This window comes from Phalaenopsis equestris, unplaced genomic scaffold, assembly GCF_001263595.1.
Source record: "Phalaenopsis equestris unplaced genomic scaffold, ASM126359v1 Scaffold000799, whole genome shotgun sequence".
NCBI lineage: Eukaryota > Viridiplantae > Streptophyta > Magnoliopsida > Asparagales > Orchidaceae > Phalaenopsis > Phalaenopsis equestris.
Window position 1 is genome coordinate 186,778 of NW_018165239.1, and position 21,382 is coordinate 208,159.

At 32.2% G+C, this 21,382-nt stretch overlaps 1 protein-coding gene across 2 annotated transcripts in view; it reads right to left on the minus strand.

The window, feature by feature from the left end:
- Positions 1-2,059: 2,059 nt before the first annotated feature.
- Positions 2,060-21,382, minus strand: part of LOC110031255 (probable histone acetyltransferase type B catalytic subunit) — a 68,526-nt gene continuing 49,203 nt past the window's right edge. For both annotated transcript variants that reach the window (XM_020734371.1, XM_020734370.1), the window contains 6 exons: positions 10,664-10,702; positions 10,517-10,590; positions 10,340-10,433; positions 9,754-9,841; positions 9,506-9,666; positions 2,060-2,925 (listed from right to left, as the gene is read on the minus strand). In XM_020734371.1, the coding sequence (XP_020590030.1) occupies positions 2,272-2,925; positions 9,506-9,666; positions 9,754-9,841; positions 10,340-10,433; positions 10,517-10,590; positions 10,664-10,702 (1,110 nt within the window). In that variant the 3' untranslated portion in view covers positions 2,060-2,271. The remainder of the gene's footprint in view (positions 2,926-9,505; positions 9,667-9,753; positions 9,842-10,339; positions 10,434-10,516; positions 10,591-10,663; positions 10,703-21,382) is intronic.

The window sequence follows — 21,382 nt, forward strand, 5'->3', positions numbered from 1 at the left end:
AAGTCCTATATTACTTGATAATGATATGTCTACTTGCGTAGTATCCCAATATTTAAATATAATACCAATATTTAAATATAATAGGTTGCACTCTTATTTGCTTCAGAGTCAAATTTTTGGCGCCATCTTAAAGAAAGAAATATAAAAAAAAAGAATTGAGAATATAACCACACATCGTAGTACTGTCATAAAAGTTGGGATCAGTACACAACACATGTTTGCCCTATCTTTTATTAACAAGTAATCAAGGAACCAAGTAAGAGATCAATAAATGAAGTTGAAAAATTTTCATCTTAAAAAATGGCACTAATTTTAGCTGCCCAGCATTCAACCAAAAATCTAAGTATTTTATCAACTTTTTTAGATTTTGAATACACTTTCTCTCGTGAATACGAATCGGTTATTAAATTATACATGTCGAAGATTATTTCACTAGATCTCATACAGAACAATTCAGTATTCGAGATCAAATCTTTGGCTCCTTGGGTGCTTAGATACTCTACTATGGCGCCTAAGCACTAGCGCTTCAATCTAGCTTCTCAACTCTGATGAATCTTCTAACCTAAATCCTACAAAATAGATCACAAACATCTACCAAAGTTTGTTAGTGATAATAGGTCGAGTAGAATAAAAAAAAATTTATTTTCATTTTTTTATTTTTTGCAAAGGATGAAACATGTAATACTCGTTCTTTATTTATTATTATTTTTTTACTTTAACATTTCGTAGGTTTATGTGACTCAACATTAGATTTGAATGTGCATTTTCCTTTAAAATAATCTATAAGATATATAATATCACTTCGGCATATCTATCTCAATAATTAATGCATACTTACAGTACTAAAGATAAAAATTTTATTTCTTGTGATAAACGTTAAAGAATTTTTTTAATTAGTTGCTTCTTAGTTCAATTTAAATTAAATAATAAAGTAATATAATCTTTTTCTAGACTGGCATAATTATTTTTCAATTCTGTATATTTCTTCTTATATAACATAAAATCATCTTACTTTTTTTTTCCAGCATTGTAAGCAAATCATCACAAGGTAACTCATTCCTAACCAAGCTCGGAGTCTTCCTGCAATCTTGAGTTTTAAAATACAACTTATTTGTATCTCCCTTTTTGGCTCACAAGGCAGCTAATGATTCAAAATCATAATTAAGAAAAACATTTCTTCGAGTTTTTTTACATTTTTTTCCTAGCATCATATATCTAGTTTATTTTTTTCTTTTGAATTATATATTTGTTGGAATGATCCAAATTAAAATAACTGGACTTCAGCATTAAAAATCAAAATCACCAATGTTAAAGTCATCTGCATTCCTTCCATCTGTTAGTAAAGTTTTTGAATTTTTATTTTGAAAAATGAGACTTTCTAGTGATTAATGACGTGTAATCTTCACGTGGATGAATTCTACTTCCAAGTTCTTAAATCTTTTAGGTGATTTCCCCCTTCTTTTGTGCATGGTTATTCTGAGGTGTTTTCTAAAGGCTATTATACTCTCTCAAGCCACCCCTAATGTGATTAACAATTCAAGTACCACCTTAATACAAACTATGCTAGAGGAGATTCGAACCCCCGACCTGAGGAGTTTCATACCGAGGATGCCAACCAACAGATCAGAGTACGCGGCACATATTTGCCCCATCTTTTATCAATAAGTAATCAAGGAACCAAGTAAGAAGATCAATACATGAAGTAGAAATTTTTTTATCTTAAAAAATGGCACTAATTTTAGCTGCCTAGATCCAACCAAAATCATAAAATTTTATCAATTTTTTAGATTTTGATTACACTTTCTCCCATGAATATGAAATGGTTATTAATTTGAGGAATCTATCATACATGTTGAAGATTATTTCACCAGATATCATACAGAACAATTTTTAATCATAAACCCTAAGTGGATTTATCATAGCATATAGAAAGTGATCGAACTCAAAAATCTTTAAAACAAAACTATTTATCAACTGAACTTATGAAATACATAAAACAAATAATACGTCAAGAAAATACCACTAAAGTCGAAAAATTACTACATAGAAATAAAAATAAATGAAGTCCAGAGAAGTGATTCCCCAAATTTACCAGTTATCGAATTACAGCTGACTACGAACAGCAAGCCAAATAAAAAAAATCATTACCTCTTCAATGAACAGACCTAAACAGTTTCTTTGTCATGCAAGCAACATAGCATAACAAATTGAATCTTAAACTCTTGCTAGCGCAAAGGAGAACACATTAGTCCTGGTACCGAATAGCCAATCTCACTTACTCAGGGAACAAACCTTCTCTGCAATCTCAACAATCTCCTCTAATTTTTTGTCTACCAACTTATTTAACTGCTGCTCCTGATCAGCTTGATCACTATCTAGCCTTCTTTCTAAGCTCTCCGATTCTCCTCCTTCGTGCGGACAATATACAACAAAGGTCATATCATGATCATAATCATTTGGCACTTCAACTAGATGCTTTCCTTTGGATTCGGCATCCTTATCAAAGATATCACTCCGCACACGAGCCAAGATGACTGCTCTGAAGTTTTCCATGATGATGCGGTTCTTGTTGTCAAGCATCAGATATATGAGGACATCCCAACACTTAAGGAACTGGGTCTTGTTGATCTTTAATTTTTGGCGTACAATCTCAACAGCATGAGTTGGTGGGCCTGCCAGTGACTTCAAGGCACTGTTGGATACGGACTCCGTGCTTAGTGATGATGCAATAGAGTTTATGGCTGGTTTTATGGGCTCAAAATCAAACAAGCGAAGAGTGTCAATGCAAGATCTCAGGTACTGCAGGTACTCTGAAGGTTCTTCCACGGTCAAGTCGTACACATTCTCAGTTATTGCAGTTGAATTAACCGACTCTAGCAGCCGTCGACCGTGCCCTTTACCCTGGTAAGGAGGCAATACCAGTATCTGACAGCAGAAATGACAAAAGTTGAAGTCAAGTTGTAGACTTGTGATGCCAGGCAAAATGTTCTTCTATAAATTGAACAGACTGCTGCTAGTGAGTACAGAGAACACTAAATTTAGTTAGGAATTTTGTGTGTTTGGAGCTTTTATTGAATAAAAATAAGCTAAGCAAGATAAACAAAGAGAGAATCTTACCTGTATCAACTTTTGAGAAAATTGGTTGAATACCTTTTTCCTTTGCTTTCATTGCATTAAAAAATAATCTGTACATTCTATTTTAAGTAACCTAAAAATACATAATAATTTGTACAATCTATTTTAGATAACCTAATAATACATATCCCTAATGTAAATATTCAGTTATAAGGAAAGAATATGTACAATTAACAAGAGAGGAAAATAAGGAGCAATTTAAATAAGGAAACTCCTAATTTTGCCTGATTTATGTCATTCTTAATTGATATCCCCCGTCAAATTGATGTTGACTGATCAAGAAGTATGAATTTGCCAAGAAAGAACTGATGACGCTACTGAGAAAGAGTCTTAACAAATATATCAGTCGCTTGAAGATCAGAAGAGATATGAGGGAGAGAAATAACATCATTATCATAAGCTTCTTGAATAAAATGACAATCCACATAAATGTATTTTGAGTGCTCATGAAGAACAGAATTAGCAGTAATCTGAATAGCACTAGTATTATCTGCATATAGAGAAGTAGACTCAAGTTAAGAAAAACCAAGCTCAACCAACAAACCCCGAAGCCAAATGATCTCAGAACAAGCAGAGGATATAACACGATATTCAAACTCAGTAGAAGACTTAAGACACTCAATCTTATTTTTTACTCTTCCAAGAAATTAACGAGTTGTCGAGAAATATACACCAACTAGTAATAGATTGAAGTGTATCAGAACAACCAACCCAATCAGCATCACTATAGGTTGTTAAGCGAATAGGAGACTTCGCAGAAAAGAACAAACCACGATGAGAAGTACCTTTCAAATCCCTAACAATACGTCGAACTGCAGCTAAATGAAGATGTGCATATGCCAACATAAGTTGACTAACTTGTTGTACAACAAATGAAATATCAGGACGTGTAATGGTTAGATAATTGAAACTCTCAACAAAACATCGATACAGAGATGGATCAGACAGCAAGTCACCATCATTCTGTTGATATTTAACAATCACTTCCAGAGGAGTATCAACAGAACGACCCTCTTGGAGACCAGCCAAAGCAATGAGTTCCTTACTATAGTTATGCTGATGAAGAAAAATACCAGCGGAAGAAGAGTGAACTTCAAAACCTAAGAAATAAATTAAAGACCACAAATCCTTCATATGAAAAGAGCCCTGAAGACGCTTTTGTAACTCTGATCATGTGATGACACTCTCATCAACATAGACTAATAAAAACACAATTCACTTACCAGTCTTCCAAAAACATAATGAAGAAACATACTGACTTTAAATAAAAGAAAAGCTAAAAAGAGTATTGTGAAACTTTTCAAACCAGACCCGTCGAGCCTGTTTCAAACCGTATAGAAACTGTTTGAGCTTACAAATATTATGTGAGGGTGTGGTGTAGAAAACAAGTCTAGAGTCATATAGATATCTTCCTTGATGTCCCCATACAAAAATGCATTCTTAACCTCCATCTGTCGTAAGGACCAATCTTTAGACGAAGCAATAGATAGAACAAGTCGGATTGTTGTCTTCTCAGCCATAGGTGCAAAGGTCTGATCATAATCAATCCCATATTCCTGTCGCCTACTAAGAGCTACCAATCTAGCCTTATATCTGTCAAGGGAACCATCACATCGGAGCTTAACAAAATAAATCTATTTACAACCAATGGATTTAACCCCTACATGACATGAAACAATATCTCACGTATGATTGTCTTGAAGTGTCTGAAGTTTCTCTTGCATGACATTTATCCAGTAAGTCTGTTTAGCGGCCTGAGAATAAGAGGTAGGAAATCTAGTATTAGTTAAAATTGTAGAAAAGCCATATCTATCCGGAGGACAAATATGCCGAGTTGATCGACGAAGAATCATTGGAGCATTTTCAGGAGCAGAGTCAGGAATGACTGGAGGAGAACGGGGCAGGCATCGTGTGTAGACAAGGCCAGACTTGAACTGATTATCAAAAGAAGAATCAACAAAGTGAAGAAGTACAACAATATCAGATGATGAAAGATGATGCTGAAAATAACATTCATGTTCAAAGAAAATCACATCCCGAGAGATACGTCATCGATTATTAATTGAATCATAACACATAAAACCTATATGATTAGGACTGTAACCCATAAATGCACATCGAACTGACTGGGCTGTCAACTTATAATATTAATGAGTAGGTAAATGAACAAAACAAACATATCCGCAAGTATGTAGCATATGATAATTAGGATGTCTAGCCAAAATTCGATAGTAGGGGGAATCAAACATTAATTGTAGAAATGGTAAACTGTAGTAGATAAAGCTTCAGTCGAAAACTTAGCTGGGACAGAAGATTCTAACAACAATGTGCGCGTCATATCCAACAGATGTCAATTTTTCCGTTCGACAACTCCATTTTGTTGATGTGTATAAGAACATGAATGTTGTGAAACAATACCCTCGCTATAGAGAAATGTTTGAAACTCATAAGACATGTATTCACCACCATTGTCAAACCGTAAGATGTTAATGTAAGTGGAGAATTAAATTTCAATATATGTCACAAAGGTTTGAAACACAATAAACACTTCTGATTTTGAATGCAAGAGATAGATCCATGTGAATAGACTATAATCGTCAATAAATGTCACAAAATAATTATACTAAGTGTGTGAAATAACCAATGTAATTCCCCAAACATCACTATGAATAATGTCAAAATATCTATTGGCACGACTACTCAAAATAGAAAAAGGCAATGCCTGACTTTTGCTCAGATTAAAAGAAGACCAATCAACTAATAAACTTTTACTTGTAGAACCAAAAATACCACTTTGCAATAAATGATTCAAAACAACATTATTTGGATGACCTAATCATCTGTGTCAGAAGCAAGTCATATTTTCAACAACTGAAAAAACTAATGACAGTCCGAGGAACGATAAATTATAATGGAAATAACTTGTCTACTTTAGGTCTCTTCGCTATCACCTCTCCTGATACTTGATCATGCACAATACAACCATCACAAGAAAAGTTTACATCACAGATAATATTCACCATTTGACCAACATAAAATTAGTAGATAATTTATGGGAAACCAAGACATGTCGGAAGAAGCTAATATCACCAACTGTCGTAATTGAAATATTATTTTAATCAGCAACCTGAATAGATTGTGCAATAAATCAGCTATGCCAGACATGATTTGTGGCGTCGGAATTAACAAACCAAGAAGGAACATAAGCAAAATTCTTACCTTTCCCTTGAAGACCAAAAGCAGAAAAGGCGAAGAAAATCATCTGTTAAATCATATCTGGTGTGAGAACAGATTGATTATTGCCAACAACTGTGGATGTCGAACCAAGATTTTGTGAGTCGGATACCGTAGCATGAAGGGCTTGTGGTCTGCAGTTTTAAGGCCGTGTAGGACACACCTTAATAATATGTTTGCTTTGCTTGCAATAATTACAAAATTTCTTACTACAATGGCGAGCAATATAAAGAGCGGCATATGCAACTTTAACTATTTCAGATGATACACCAGCTGCACCGATAGAGGCTTGTGTCGCCAATCTTTATTCTCCGTGCAGTAATTCATCAAAACATACATCCAAACAAGGGATCGGATCTCTATTTAGCAACTCAGCCTGAGCAGTTTCAAAATCAGATCTGAGCTTCAACAAAAACTGATCACGATGACTCACTTCATGAATAGCCTAAAAACTAGCTAAATTCTCCTTTGACATCTTAGCATAGATAATACCAGAATATTCGCTTTATAAATTAAGAAAGCCAGAGTAAGATTGTTCAATTGAGATATTACCTTGACTATAATTGCTCATATCAAGTTTCAATTGAAAACGTCTTGCAGTATTATCTTAATTGTAGACGTGCTTCAAGTAATCCCACATTTCTTTAGCTGTGTCAAAGGGTCAGAAATTGTTCACCATATGAACTTCAATAGATTTCAAAATCCAACAAACAATTTGAGCATCCTTTGCCTCCCAGTGAATATTCGCTCCATAAATTAAGAAAGTCTGAGTAATATTGTTCAATTGAGAGATTACCTTGACTATAATTACTCATATCAAGTTCCAATTGAAAGCTTCTTGCAGTATTATCTTTATTGTAAACACGTTTCAAGTAATCCCACATTTCTTTAGCTATAACAAAGGATCATAAATTGTTCACCAAATGAATTTCAATAGATTCCAAAATCGAAGAAACAATCCGAGCATCCTTTGCCTCCCATTGACCAAGATCTTTCGGATTTTTAGGTGCTAGAGAAGAACCATCAATATGACCCCAACACTTCTTCCTTTTCAAAAACATCTTGAACTGAAATTCTCATGCTACATGATTCTTTCCCATAAATCTGATAGCTAAGATTTCATGTATATTCTCAGAAGACATTCTAAACAAAATTTTCAATCACAAGTTAATTATCAAAGAAGTTGTTGATAGAAAATAATCAAACCTAAAACCACAGAAAACCAAAAGAAACTCTATGGAAATCGGCGACAGCTCCCGCATGGAAAGGTCTGAACACGGAGAGCTTTTGTGTGCCAAGAAACACGTAAAATCGGCATTGGTGCTCCTCTAAGCTCGAATGTGACTTTGGTGCAAGAAAACAACAAAAAGAGAAGGCGGGGAAAAGCTCTCGGGCTTGTGAGGGCAGATAATCGATCACGCAGAGGCTCACGACGCGGTGTGAGGGAGGTGCGGCTAAGAGGAGTAGCAGAAGGGAACACAGCTGTCGTTGGAACAGGACAATGCAAACCGTACAAGGCGGGGAGGAGCAGAGAGGATTGTAGTAGTCTCTGTGCAAGGGCAGCTGCGTGTGAAGAAGGCAAAGGTGGAATCGTTGTGACAGAGAAGACCACAGGCTGGAAACGCACTGAAAATCCGAGATTACCAAACCCAGAACAAACCAGCAATTCCAAGAATACAAGAAAACTACCAATTCAATGAAGTATTCAGTTGTGTGGCTTTAATACCATATCAACTTTTGAGAAAATTGGCTTAATGCCTTTTTCCTTTGCTTTCACTCCATTAAATAATAATTTGTACAATCTATTTTAGGTAACCTAATAATACATATTCTTAATCTAAATATTCAATTATAACGAAATAATATGTACAATTAACAAGAGAGGAAAATCAGGAGCAATTTAAATAAGGAAACTCTTAATTCTGTTTGATTTCTGTCATTCTTGATTGATAACCTGGAATTAAGCTATATGGGTGGTTAAAAAGTTAGAACCGGACTAAATTAAAAGAGTTATTTCAAAGTAGCTTTAAATTTAAGCTTAATCGGATCCCTAAAGCCAAACATATAAATCTTGTGTGAAGTGGTAACAACAAGAAGTTCCTCCATCGGACTATATTCCGTGACTATTGCAGCTATTATTGGTTGTAGCAAACAAGCCGGATTAAATGGGTTAAGCTGATTAATAATTCCATGCAAATCAAAAGCCTCCTAAACATTTTAAACCTTTGAACAAAAAAATTAAATTTTAAGTTTAAAAACGAGTGGGCTAGGCTCTTAAGGGTCTTAAGCTAACATTGAGGCCGAACCAAATAGTAAGTGCTCTCAACTCACAACAAGAGACTTCACATAGACTAACATGGCATGCTACAAATAGTTTGGAAAAGCAAAAAGAAATAAAACTTCAGTGGGAATTAATAGCATTAATTAGTTCTAAATTAATTAAAGAAATCAGAGCTAGAACAATTAGGAACTAATTAGAAAACTAATCATCTAATTATTGCATGATTGAGAATGATTCTAGCAATGACTCATCTGCAGCATCAACAATGCTTGCGGCCTTAAGCGTGATGAAGATTAAAGCACTGATGACAACTGCAACATCAATGGGACGCAACGATTGCGATGACATGCATCAGAACAAAGGTTAGACGGATATAAATGATGGTGTTGGTTATCATGGGAAGCACAGGATGTGAAAAAGCAGAAGACGTTTAGCCCCTTTTCTGAGACATTTTAAACAACTATACCTAAATGTAGTTTTAGGAAAAGCCAATCATAAGCTGTTCAGGCATAGGAAAGTGACACAATTTGTTTTGTTAGGATTTGAGGCTTGAGCTAGTTTCTGTATATAAGATATAAACCCACCTAGTTTAACTAAAGATGTAAACCCACCAAAGCAAGCGACAACCAAACAAGTCCTCAGCATAATGTGCGACCAGAGTAAAATTCCATAACCACAAAAAAAAAAAAAAAAATTTAAAAGACATAATGAGCATCATATCTATAAGTTGTAAAAATAGTGCAGAAATGGTAGAAAATCAATGTCATACTGAGAACTTGTACAAAAACTAATTATTAGAGGTCATAAACGCTAGAATCAATATCGCAAAAGTAAATAAGAACTGATGGAGCACACCTGGCTTAGTCTAAGGCGAGTGCTTCCAGGGTGATGATAGAATCGATATACTGTTGCAAAACCGAGCAATGTAAGATCATATTCCCCTGTGTTGCTTTGTATTTTCTTTACTGTGAAATAAATATCCCATTTTGAATCTGTCACATCAATTGGACTGCTGCCTGTAAAGCATTACCAAAGTGTCACTTAATAAACAGGAAACTCAATAATTATGGCTTATAAAAGGTTAAAAAAAAAAGAAACAATACCATCTATAAGAAGAAAAGTAAGAGGTACAAGACGACTATACAACAATCCAACAGGCATGCTGTTTAGTTCCATTCGGACAACCTGGTGCTGTAAAGATATGGTATCGGTCAGAAAAATAAATGCTAAGATACTCTGAACCCAGAAGAGCATAAGTATTTTAAAGAAAAGGCCAAAATACCATTAAATTTGTCATTTGAAGAGTGCCCAACATAACCAAAGTCATATTAGATTAAAATGACGAGACATATGCCAAAATCTCTATCATTCAAAAAAAGGGAAGAAAAGAAAATTACAAAAAAAAAAAAAACGGTTAACCGTAGTTACTATGAAGTTCATGAGACTTGTGAAATTTTAATGTACTGGAAACTTGCAAGGAACTTAGAAGAACTAGTAAAATAATAATAATAATAATAATAAAACAGTTAACCGTCGTTACTATGAAGCTCATAAGACTTGAGAAATTTTAATTTACTGGAATCTTGCAAGGACAAAATGCAAACACCCTCAATTTTCACACATTAAAACTTAAATCATGATAAAAATGTTGTCAAATTGCTAGTTTCTAGAACAACTTTAGCAGTGTACCTCAATGGATGAACCATGCGAATGAGTATCAGATGAATCAGCCTCCTCATTGAAAGAGTGACATTGCAAAACAGTTCCAGCCGAAATAGTATTTCTGAGAAAAAAGGGCAGGATGAAACGGAATTCAACTCAAATGAGAGTGTCTGCTGAATGCAACATGGATTTGCGAATTCATACCTCAAACAATGACTTTCTGTGGAAAATGTTCGAAGAAAATCATTTTTGTCAAGCAATGATTCACCAAATATATTCTAAAATTGTAAATTTTAGCCCAAATGGACAAACACTGAAGAAAGCAAAAGATTATATGAGACCACCAAATACCTCAAAATCCAGTTTTAGATCTGTAATCCCCTTACCTCCCTACAATATAAACAGTAGCAAGTATGAGGCTCAATTAAAACATAAGCAACATAAAAAAAGTTAGCAGAAAATCAGTTTAAACAAGCAAAACATAGCATGCTTTTCTGGCAGGGCTTTCAAAAAAAGCTCATCCTTCACGATCAGCCCGTTAATAGGTTCTTTAATTAATTTGTTAAGTTAGCCAAATAACAACAAATATTTTGAGCTCAGCCAAACAAGAACAAACCTTTATTTGACTGTATTTGGTTTGGACTAATATATAATATCTATATATATATCTATCTATATATATATATATTTGTGCTTCTGTGAAGCACGCTCATGGCCTCAGGGCTATCCTACACTGCCGCTCTCGCCGGTGATAATCCCGCCAAACCCTCCGATGCTACAGTGGTTCACAAACGCAGCTCCTGTTTCCATCTTGTAGATAGTCTGATGTTCCCGCAGATGTACCATGATTATGTTGCAAAACATGGAGATTGCAATCTCATCAAAAAAATAGAGAAGAAGGCAGACAAACCAGCATTATTTTTCTCTGACGCTGAAATTTCAACTCGTACAAGAAAATACAAATTTTCACTAGTTGGAAAGCTCTAATTAAGTCGTCCTAAGATGGAGATTATCAGGAAGATTTTTGAAGATTTCAAACTAGTTGGGGTTTGACAGGTGGGTCTTCTCGACGGAAGACATGTTATGATACAGTTGGGCATAGAAAAAGATTACACAAGAATTTTCTCGAAGAAATTCATCACAATCGAGGGCAATCATATAAAATTGCTTAAATGGAGCCCTGATTTTTATCCTAATCAATAACCCCTAATTGCGTCTATCTGGTTCTCATTACCTGAACTCAAACTTCAATTCTTTGTCTACCTACCTTATATGCAATTGGGACTATCCTTGGAAAATCTTTGCAGGTAGACACACCTACAGTTCATTTCTCTAGGCCCTTTATTGCAACGATTTTGATTGAAAGGGATATTACACTACCAGATGTAGAAGAAGTCTGGTTTGGCTCTGCTCACAATGATTATTGACAAAAAATCAATATGGAACAAAAACCTTACTACTGCAAGCACTGCAAGATGTTTGGACACCCGCAATAGAAATGTTTCAGATTGCACCCACAGTTGAAAATCAAAAGTCAAAAGCAGGAACATGATGCTAGTGCACATTACGTGCCTGAACACGCTCCTAACAAAACTGATGACAGCCAATCTAAGGGGGGAATCACCACAAGACAGGAAATGGTGTCCGCCCCTGGGAACCCTTCTCCTGAACATACTATAAGGGATAATGTTCAGACCGAAAGTCAGGATAGCTCCGCAGCTCCTACTCAGAAAGCATCAGATGCAGAGGTGACAATTCACACTTCACAAACAATGAAACCTATCGTTGTGCAAACGACTGTCTTTTCTTCTACTGCAGTTCTAATATTTAACCTGACCGAGGATCACATGAGTCAATCTTCAGATGAAGAATGACAGGTTTACACTTCTCGACGGAAGAAGGTTGGGGGCACACTCCAACTTGGAAACTTAATGGATAATACTTTGGTTACTCCTGGTAATGGCACGACACTTCAAAATTTGTTATCTGGCTCCGCTCCTAAAACTAGAGGAAGGGGCATGACTAAACTGACTCGTCCCTAGCTACTTGTTTTCTGCATGCTTTAATTTTTTTTAAATATATTTGTATTTTTGGTTGGGGTAGAACTGTACTTGGTATAGTATGGGTAGGGTGCCTCTACTGGGCTCTCTCATACAACATTTATGTATCTTTTCTATTTCAATAAAATCAGCCCTTGGGCTTTTCAAATTTATATATATATATATATATATTAAATTTGGCGACGGGATTAGAAACATCGCTATCAGAAATCTATGAGATTTTGAATGACACATTCTTTATTAATTATGAATAATATTAAACTGGAAAAATTATTTTATTTGCGTATAAAGGCTTTTGGCAAGGATTGTAAAAATTTATCAATTTCTCTACTCATTTTCTTCCTTTTTTCGCTTGCTAATTGCAAGCTATTCATAATTTATATATTTAATAATATATACTTAAATTATTTTCACCAAGTGCATTCTAGTCATTTTTTTATTAATAAAAAATATACCCAAAACAAAATTTTAGACACACGAAAAATAAAGTCGATTACCAAATTAGATATAAAAAATAGAATATAAAATATTTAACAAACCTATTTCATTTCATTTTATTTTTTATTCAAAAGAAATTATTCTAAATAAAATAAACAAAATTAATAATAAAATCATGCATATTATTAATTCACTTAAATAAGAAATCACTAACAAATTTATTTTACAAAATATTAATCATCGTAAAACACAAAAAAAAAAAAATTTTTTAAATCAATAGTCTTTCAATAAATAATTTGTGGCAATAAACCAATCAACTTTTTAGAATAAAATAATTCATTGTCCCCTTCGTATGAAGAAATATTTGATAAGAAAAATATTCCAATGAAAGCTAGACCGTATCAGATAAATAAATAATATTTAGATTTGGCAAACAAAAAATTAGTGATTTATTAAATTAAAAGAATTGTCTACAACTCCAATTTGGAGTTGTACAGCCTTCATGTTATAAATACTACAAAAAAAAAGATTTAAGTTAGTGATTAATTACAAACCATTGAATAGAGCTTTAACATGAATAAAATATCCAGCCCAAATAAAGAAAAAATATTACCTCAGGAGTACTGATGCATCAGTACTCCAATGAGGGGGTGCCACGTAAGCAATGGTCCCACCGTGGTGCCTACGTGGCACCCCCTCATTGGGGATCATTGCCTACGTGGCACCCCCTCATTGGAGTACTGATGCATCAGTACTCCTGAGGTAATATTTTTTCTTTATTTGGGCTGGTAAAAGGGACTTACATAGTCCATTAAATTATCCATATATATATTTTTTAATTTGATTTAAAATTCATGTCCATATATTTAAATTAAAGAAGATAAATACAAATCCACTTTTACTACTCAATTTGGAACTAATGAATGGAATGTTTAATCTTTTTGATTAAAAATGTTCCATCATAATTCCAACATATTATGAATGATGTAATTAATCTCTATTCTACTTATATTATAGATTACATAAATGTGATTTTAATATTTTTCAAAAATATTGATGAACACTTAAAACATTTACAAATTTTAAAATGGTGAAGTTTGTAAAAATAAAATAGTTGAATCAACTTCAAAAATTAAATTGCTTCAAACAAAAATCAAATTCTTAGGACACTATTATTAACGTCACTATAATTCCAAAAAATTGAATTATAAAATTTATTGATAAAAGTTGAAGCATTATTTTGGATAGAAAACACTTGAAGCAATTTTAGGAGATTCACATTATGTTTTATATTTCTAATAGAATTTTCGCTATCGATGTCGCTTCTCTTCTCAACCCCCACTTAGTGGTATAAACCAACATGAAAGGAAAGCCTCTCGATGGAAAATTCATACTAAAGTCGTTCAAAATTTTAAATAAAAAGTGAAAATTTTATAGTGTTTAAATCTTGTCAGTCCTCACAATTTCAAAATTTATGAAACTAATGCTCAAATGTAAATTTTATTAGCGCCCTTAAAAAAGAATTTATATTAAAAAAAACTAGTTAAAATTACCTGACGATAGAATCATAATGAAATAAAATATTCCACGATGAAAAAATAAATGATATCTATAGTTAAATATATAGCTAAGTTTTAGTATGATTTAATCAAAAAATTTTACTTATAATAAATTGTACTACCATTAAATTTATTATTAAAATATATATTAAGAATTTAACATCAAAATAAATATTTGTTAACTAGTAAGTTCAATTTTTTGTACTTAATTTTGATACCAAATTAATTTATATTCAGACTAATCCTGTCTCATTTTGAAACTCCTAAACTCTTACACAGATAGTCGAAGGTGTGGGATCAACGAAAAAAAGGGGATCACTCAAAGAAAAAAAAAAAAGTCCCATTAAGTCCCCTTAAAACTAGCGGTGTTATTCAAATAGATAGGACCATAACACATACTAATTTCAATACCTCTCATTAAATATTTAACCCAATTTAGGCATCTGGCGTCTCTAACGCAAGCAAAAATTGATGCATTTAACCTTTTAAGATTAAAAACTCTTTAAAACTTGCAATAACTTTTCCTTTAACTTAGCAAAGGAAAAATAGAATAACATAGAAGATTAGGAACACAACAGTATTACCTCTTTGATCTTTAATCCCACATCATTTGAAAATTTAGCCTTAGGCTGGTTAAATTACAATAAAATGCCAAAATAGTCCCTAGACTTTTTACATGAGGCTATTTAAGTTTTGGAGTTTATAAAAGTGAAAAATTAGTCCTTAGATTCCTTCAAAGAGGCTACAATAGCCATCATTGGAGACTATTTCAACCCATATTAAAAGAGTTCGATAACTAAATTGATATTTTTATAAAGTGTGAGACTTAAAAGGCTCTTTGCAAAAAGTAAAGGAACTATTTTGACACTTTTCTCATTTAGATTGTGATGCAAAGCTTAACCATTTGAAAGTGAAACTCATGTAAGGTATATGTTGGGAGTTCATGAGTTCTTGTGGTTTAAATTGCTATACATAATCTTTAATTAAAATTAAAATCTTATTTTTTATCCTCCATAGAATTTATGTTCAAATCCAATTCTATTAAGCCAAACACGGACAAATTCTTCCTAAACAATTTCAAACATGAGCCGAACATAAATATACAAAATTTCGAAGTAGTCGAACAAGAGCAAACTCCCAACTCACTTAAGAATGGCTCATTTACATCCCTACTTCTAGCATTAAAGCCTTAAACAAATAGACACAAAAGAAAAATGTTTGCTGACAAAAGCAAATAAGGCCATCAAAAAATATTTTGTTAAATAATAACATCAGCCAAAAAACAACAGCTTTCAACTCATTAAACAAGTAAAACCTACATGACAGTCAGTTGCAAGAAAAAATATGCTTATAAATAAGTTCAAAGTGGCAAAAAAACAACCCATTAAAAATTACCACATGCATGCATAGCCTTTAAAATTTCTCTGAAATGATTAGGAAATTGGCAATGAAAGGCTTTGCAACAACAATGTATGTATCAATAAGACAATGACAATTTTTTCATGTCAAAACACAATTTTTAAGCTTTAACATAATTACTAAGCATATAATCTAAGAAAATCGGCTTGCAAAGAATGCAAAAACTAATTCTATAACAATACAAGATATGCACAAAGATTATTAAATTTATTTAGTTATTTTTTTATTATGATAGACATTTTTAAATTTTCACTAGTTAATTTTTTTATAAATATAAATTTTTTAAAAATATTTTCTCAAAGATTATTCAAACTAGAAAAGTGGTCAATTTTTAAAAAACTTAACTAAGGTTCAAAATTAATTAAAACCATCTGTGAAAATCCTTTTTCAAAAAAATGTAAATAATTCAGCATGAATTCGAATTAGAGTCAGAATTCCATCTTATGATTGTAAATTCTTACTCTCAACTAATCTCACTCCACTTATTAACACAAATCCCAACCTAAAATTATAATTTCAAATTATGGACTTCTCTTGCAACTTTATCTCTCTTATCACTATAGTCAGTTAGGCCATTCCCAAGGTTAATTTTGTACTGAGAATCTTAACCAGCACATACCAAACTTCTATCTCTAAAATCCTCTCTTCACGAGGTCATTTGCCTTTATATATTAAGGATTAATTTATAGGAGAACCCAAACAAGTTTAAAAAGAAAAGCAAGAAAATGAGATTTCAATCATTAACAAGAATCCAACTTGGCATCAAGAGTGGAGAGAGATTAATTTCTTGATGATAAATTGCATCTAAATTCTGGTCACCCATAGCCATCCCTTCTCCTTAAACACAAATCACAAAACTCCACAAAATAAAAAAACCAAAATCTAACCTTAACTCCACCGTTCAAATTCCTTCATGCATTAACATGGGTCATTCAATCAACAGCACTTGACCAATGAAAGATGCATATATAGTGGATATCAAGTCAAGTTCAAGCTAGGCACAACTCAAGCTCAAAATAAAAAAAATTAATGTTGAACTAAGGTTCTAACTCAAAGATGGGAGCACAACGAGTAATAGACTCTAAATCAATTTCATGTTGACTCTAAAATGATTATTGATTAAGCAAATTAATAAATCTAAATAGTGAATAATACAAATGAATTAAGCTATAAAAATTATTTATTTTATATAAAAACTTGTTTTGAATCATGACGCACATCAACTTAAACTATATGCGAGCACATTTGAAATATATTTTAAGTTTAGAATGGAAACCAAAACAAAGTTTTCAAGTTTTACTTTCTAGCAGCCTCAGAGGCATAAACAATACCCAAAAGATACATAAGGAATACTTAAACTTGCTCACAAAAAGAAGGAAATCCTTATAACTTTATACAGAATCAACGTTACAAATCTAACTAAGAGTTTCATCTATCTCATAAGCATCTAAGCGAACATTATTATCGATATGAAAAATACTGGCCCGTCAGCATGACAATAAGCCTTAGAAATCATATTCTACATCATGTGGTATCAAGAATATGTCCAATGATGAATAAGAAAACCATTGCCTTGGGATAATAAATGCAACAATTAACAGCTCATAATTATCATTGCTATGACACAAGTTTTGTTTAACTTAATGAGCCATACTACAATAAACCATATCACGACTTCGACTGTGACAATCATTCCAATAATCATCAATTATAATAGTTATCATAAATCATCCTCCAAACATATTATTGTTGATGCATTGATCATTAATAATATTCCCATTATAATAAAGTGCAACATATAAATACAAATGTCATCATAAGTATAAAAATATAAATCATATGATAGTTATAGGCATGATCATCCCATCCACTCCAACCAAAAAACTTCCCATCAAATTAACAGATCATATAATAAAATAGTTTTGTAAACTTCAAAGGTTCAAACACTCGTTTCTAGTTCAAAATTTTACGTGCTTCTCACCAGCATCAATTCAAAATCATAATTCTTATGTCCAGTTGGGCATTAAGGATTAATATTCTGATGAAGCGAGCTTAATCATGATAATGATGATTGATTATCAATATTTAGTCCCCTAGTTTAAGCTAAACTTGACGTTTCTATTAAGGCTAATCTTGAACATAAAAATGAAATCATTTAGGTCCCTATTTCATTGCAAAAAACTAAGATAGCTTTTGTCAGAAACATCATTTAAAAATAACTTAAGATGGAGAAACAAGTGCATGGATTCATGAATTCTTACGAAATTCTTAACCAGATTTACACGTTATTCTGCAAGGTCATAAATGATTGCTTCTGCAACCAAAATAAAAGCCGAGTTCATGTTAACATTATTCAAACATCATATGATCATAAGATCCTCTCCTATATCAATAATTAAAAAAAAAATTGTAACGCATAGCAACATCTAAACTTGAAGTCTCCAAATCATATTTAAAATTTTTATATGGCAAGAGTTGAAAATTAAACAGATATATGTGATCTAACATCACACCACCTCCATCGAGGCCAAATTTATAGGAGAAGGCTTATGCATTATTCTAAAGGGGATTAAGAGTCATGCATCAAAATTATTGTGATACTTTTAGCTATTTTTAAATTATTTATAGCAATTCCCCCCTCAGGTATATAATTTCATGAAAATAAATATTTGGAACTATCCATTTTCATTTAGAATTATTACAATTATAGCATTTATCTTTTTATTAAAATTTATCCAAATTTAAATTTGGAGTAGTTTGAATCACTCATGTAAATGGTTTGTATAGATAAGGATATGGAACATAGAAAATAATGAACTAAAACTTCAATCAAGATTTACGATGGCCTAATTGTACCATTTTATTGTGATTCATATGCTTATTAGATGTTAGTCATATTATTGTGACAAATATATATTTTGAAAATATTAATGTTATACAGCAACAACAACAACAAAGTCTAAATCCCACTATGTGGGGTCGGCTACATGAATCTTTTTTCTCCGTTACGTCCTATTTAGTGTCATATTTTCATTTAGTACTAGTAAATTAAGATCATTTTGTATACAATAAGCCCGAGTCTTTCTAGGTCTACCTCTGCCTTTCTTAACACAAGTCGAATCTAAAACATCTACTCTCCTAATCAGATCATCAGATGGTCGACGTTTAATGTGACCAAACCATCTAAGACGACTTTCTCTAATTTTGTCTGTCACAGGAGCAACGCCAACCCTATCACGGATATATTCATTACGAATTTTGTCTCTAAGTGTAAAGCCACTCATCCACCTAATCATTCTCATCTCGGCAACAATTAACTTATTATTATGCTTCTCTTTTAAAGGTCAACATTCAGCGCATAGAGCATTGCAGGTCTCACCACCATCTTATAAAATTTTCCTTTCTGTCTAAACGCCCGAAGCATTCCTCCACTTCAACCAACCAACTCGAATTATACTATTATCCACGAGAAGGATATCATCTATATCACCATCCCCATCTATATCACCATCGCTTTGAACAACAGACCCAAGATATCTAAATCATTCACACCTTTTAATAATTTGATCACCCAAAGTCACACTTCTATCACTAGAGCTACTACTACTAAAATAACATTCCATGTATTCAGTTTTAGTTCTACTTAAATGAAGGCCTTTAGACTCCAATGTAGACCTCCATAATTCAAGTTTTTCCTAGGCTTTTTCTCTCGTTTTATCCACGACAAGAATATCATCAGCAAAAAGCATACACCAAGGTACATCCTCCTATAAATGTTTAGTAAGACCATAGTAAGACCATCCAAAATGATAAGGGCTTAAAGCCGATCCCTGATGTAATCCAACAGAAATAGGAAAATATTTGGTCAACCCTCCTTCAGTTAGAACACAAGTAACAGCTCTAGTATACATATCTTTAATGACTTGAATATAAGTCATATCAACACCTTTCTTCTCAAGAGCACTCCAAAGGATATCTCTTGGAACCTTATCGTAAGTTTTTTCTAAATCAATAAAAATCAAATGTATATTCTCTTCATTAACTCTAAACTTGTCCATCAAACCTCTCAATAAATGTATAGCTTTCATAGTAGACCTGCCTGGCATAAATCCAAATTGATTCCAAATTGATTTTGTAATACGACTTAAAATATGTTCAATTATCCTCTCCCATAATTTTAAAGCATGACACATCAACTTAATTAATGACACATCAACTTAAACATCAACTTAATTCCTCTATAATTTGCACACTCTTGTGCATCCCCTTTATTCTTAAAAATGAAGACCAAAATACTCTTCTTCTACTCCTCAGGCATTTTTTTAGTTTTTAAAATAATATTAAAGAGTTTAGTAAGCCAAAAAACTCCCAAATCTCCTAAATATTTCCACAATTCAAATAAGATATCATCAAGTCCTACAGACTTTCACCCTTGGTTTTTTTTAAAACCACATCAACTTCTTTTTTACTAATGAGACAGTAAAAATGAATCGTTTTATTATTATTCACGATATTAAGATCACTAAGGTCGATTGTATTTTCAGAAACATCATTAAAAAGTTTATCTAAAAAGTTTATCAAATCAAAATAACTCACCCACATATCCTGAATATCTTATTCTAAGAAAAGTACTTTTTGATATTCATCTTTAATACACTTGAGTCAAATATTTACTTTTCTTTTTTTTTTGTTTGGCTAGTTTATACATATATTTTTCACCCTCTTTAGTATCTAATATATTATAAAGATCATTAAAAACAAAATTTTTAGCATTACAGATATTTCTTTTAGACTCTTAGCAAGTCGTTTACTATTTTTTCAAGTTTTCTAAGTTTTTAAAATTAAACCAACTTTTATAACATAACTTCTTATATTTTACCGTTTTTTGCACATTATTATTCCACCACCAACTATTTTTATTTGTAATTTTTTTTTTTTTGATTCTCTAAACACATCTTTTGTTACTTGTTTAATAGTGTTTGTTATTTTATCCCATATAACATTTGTTTCTTCATCAATATCACAAATTTTGAAATCTTGAATTTTACTCATAAAAATAATTTTATTAGTGTCTTTGAAGTTCCTCCATCTAATTTTACGATGATGAGTCCTAGTATTCTTTATTATACAACTATTCATCTTAAAATCTAGAACTAATAAACAATGTTGCATACTTAAATTCTCACTTGGAATGATCTTACAATCTTTATAATCTCGACGATCTCTTTTTCTCGTAAGAAAATAATCAATTTTTATTTTATTAAATCTACTCTTATAAGTAATAAGATGTTAATCTCTTTTCTTGAATAAAGTATTAGTAATAACAAAATCATACAATAAAGTAAAATCTAAAATAGATCTATCTTCTTCATTAGTTATTCCAAAACCGTAGCCACCATGAGTATTTCTGAAGTCTTCTACCACTCTACCGACATGTTCATTTAAATCTCCTCCAATAAAAATTATTTCTTCAAGAGGTATTATTTGTATTAAATCTTCTAAGTCATTCCAAAATTTATCTTTAAACTCTATATCTAAACCTACTTGAGGAGCATAAGCACTTATAATATTAAAAATCTTAGTATCAATGATAA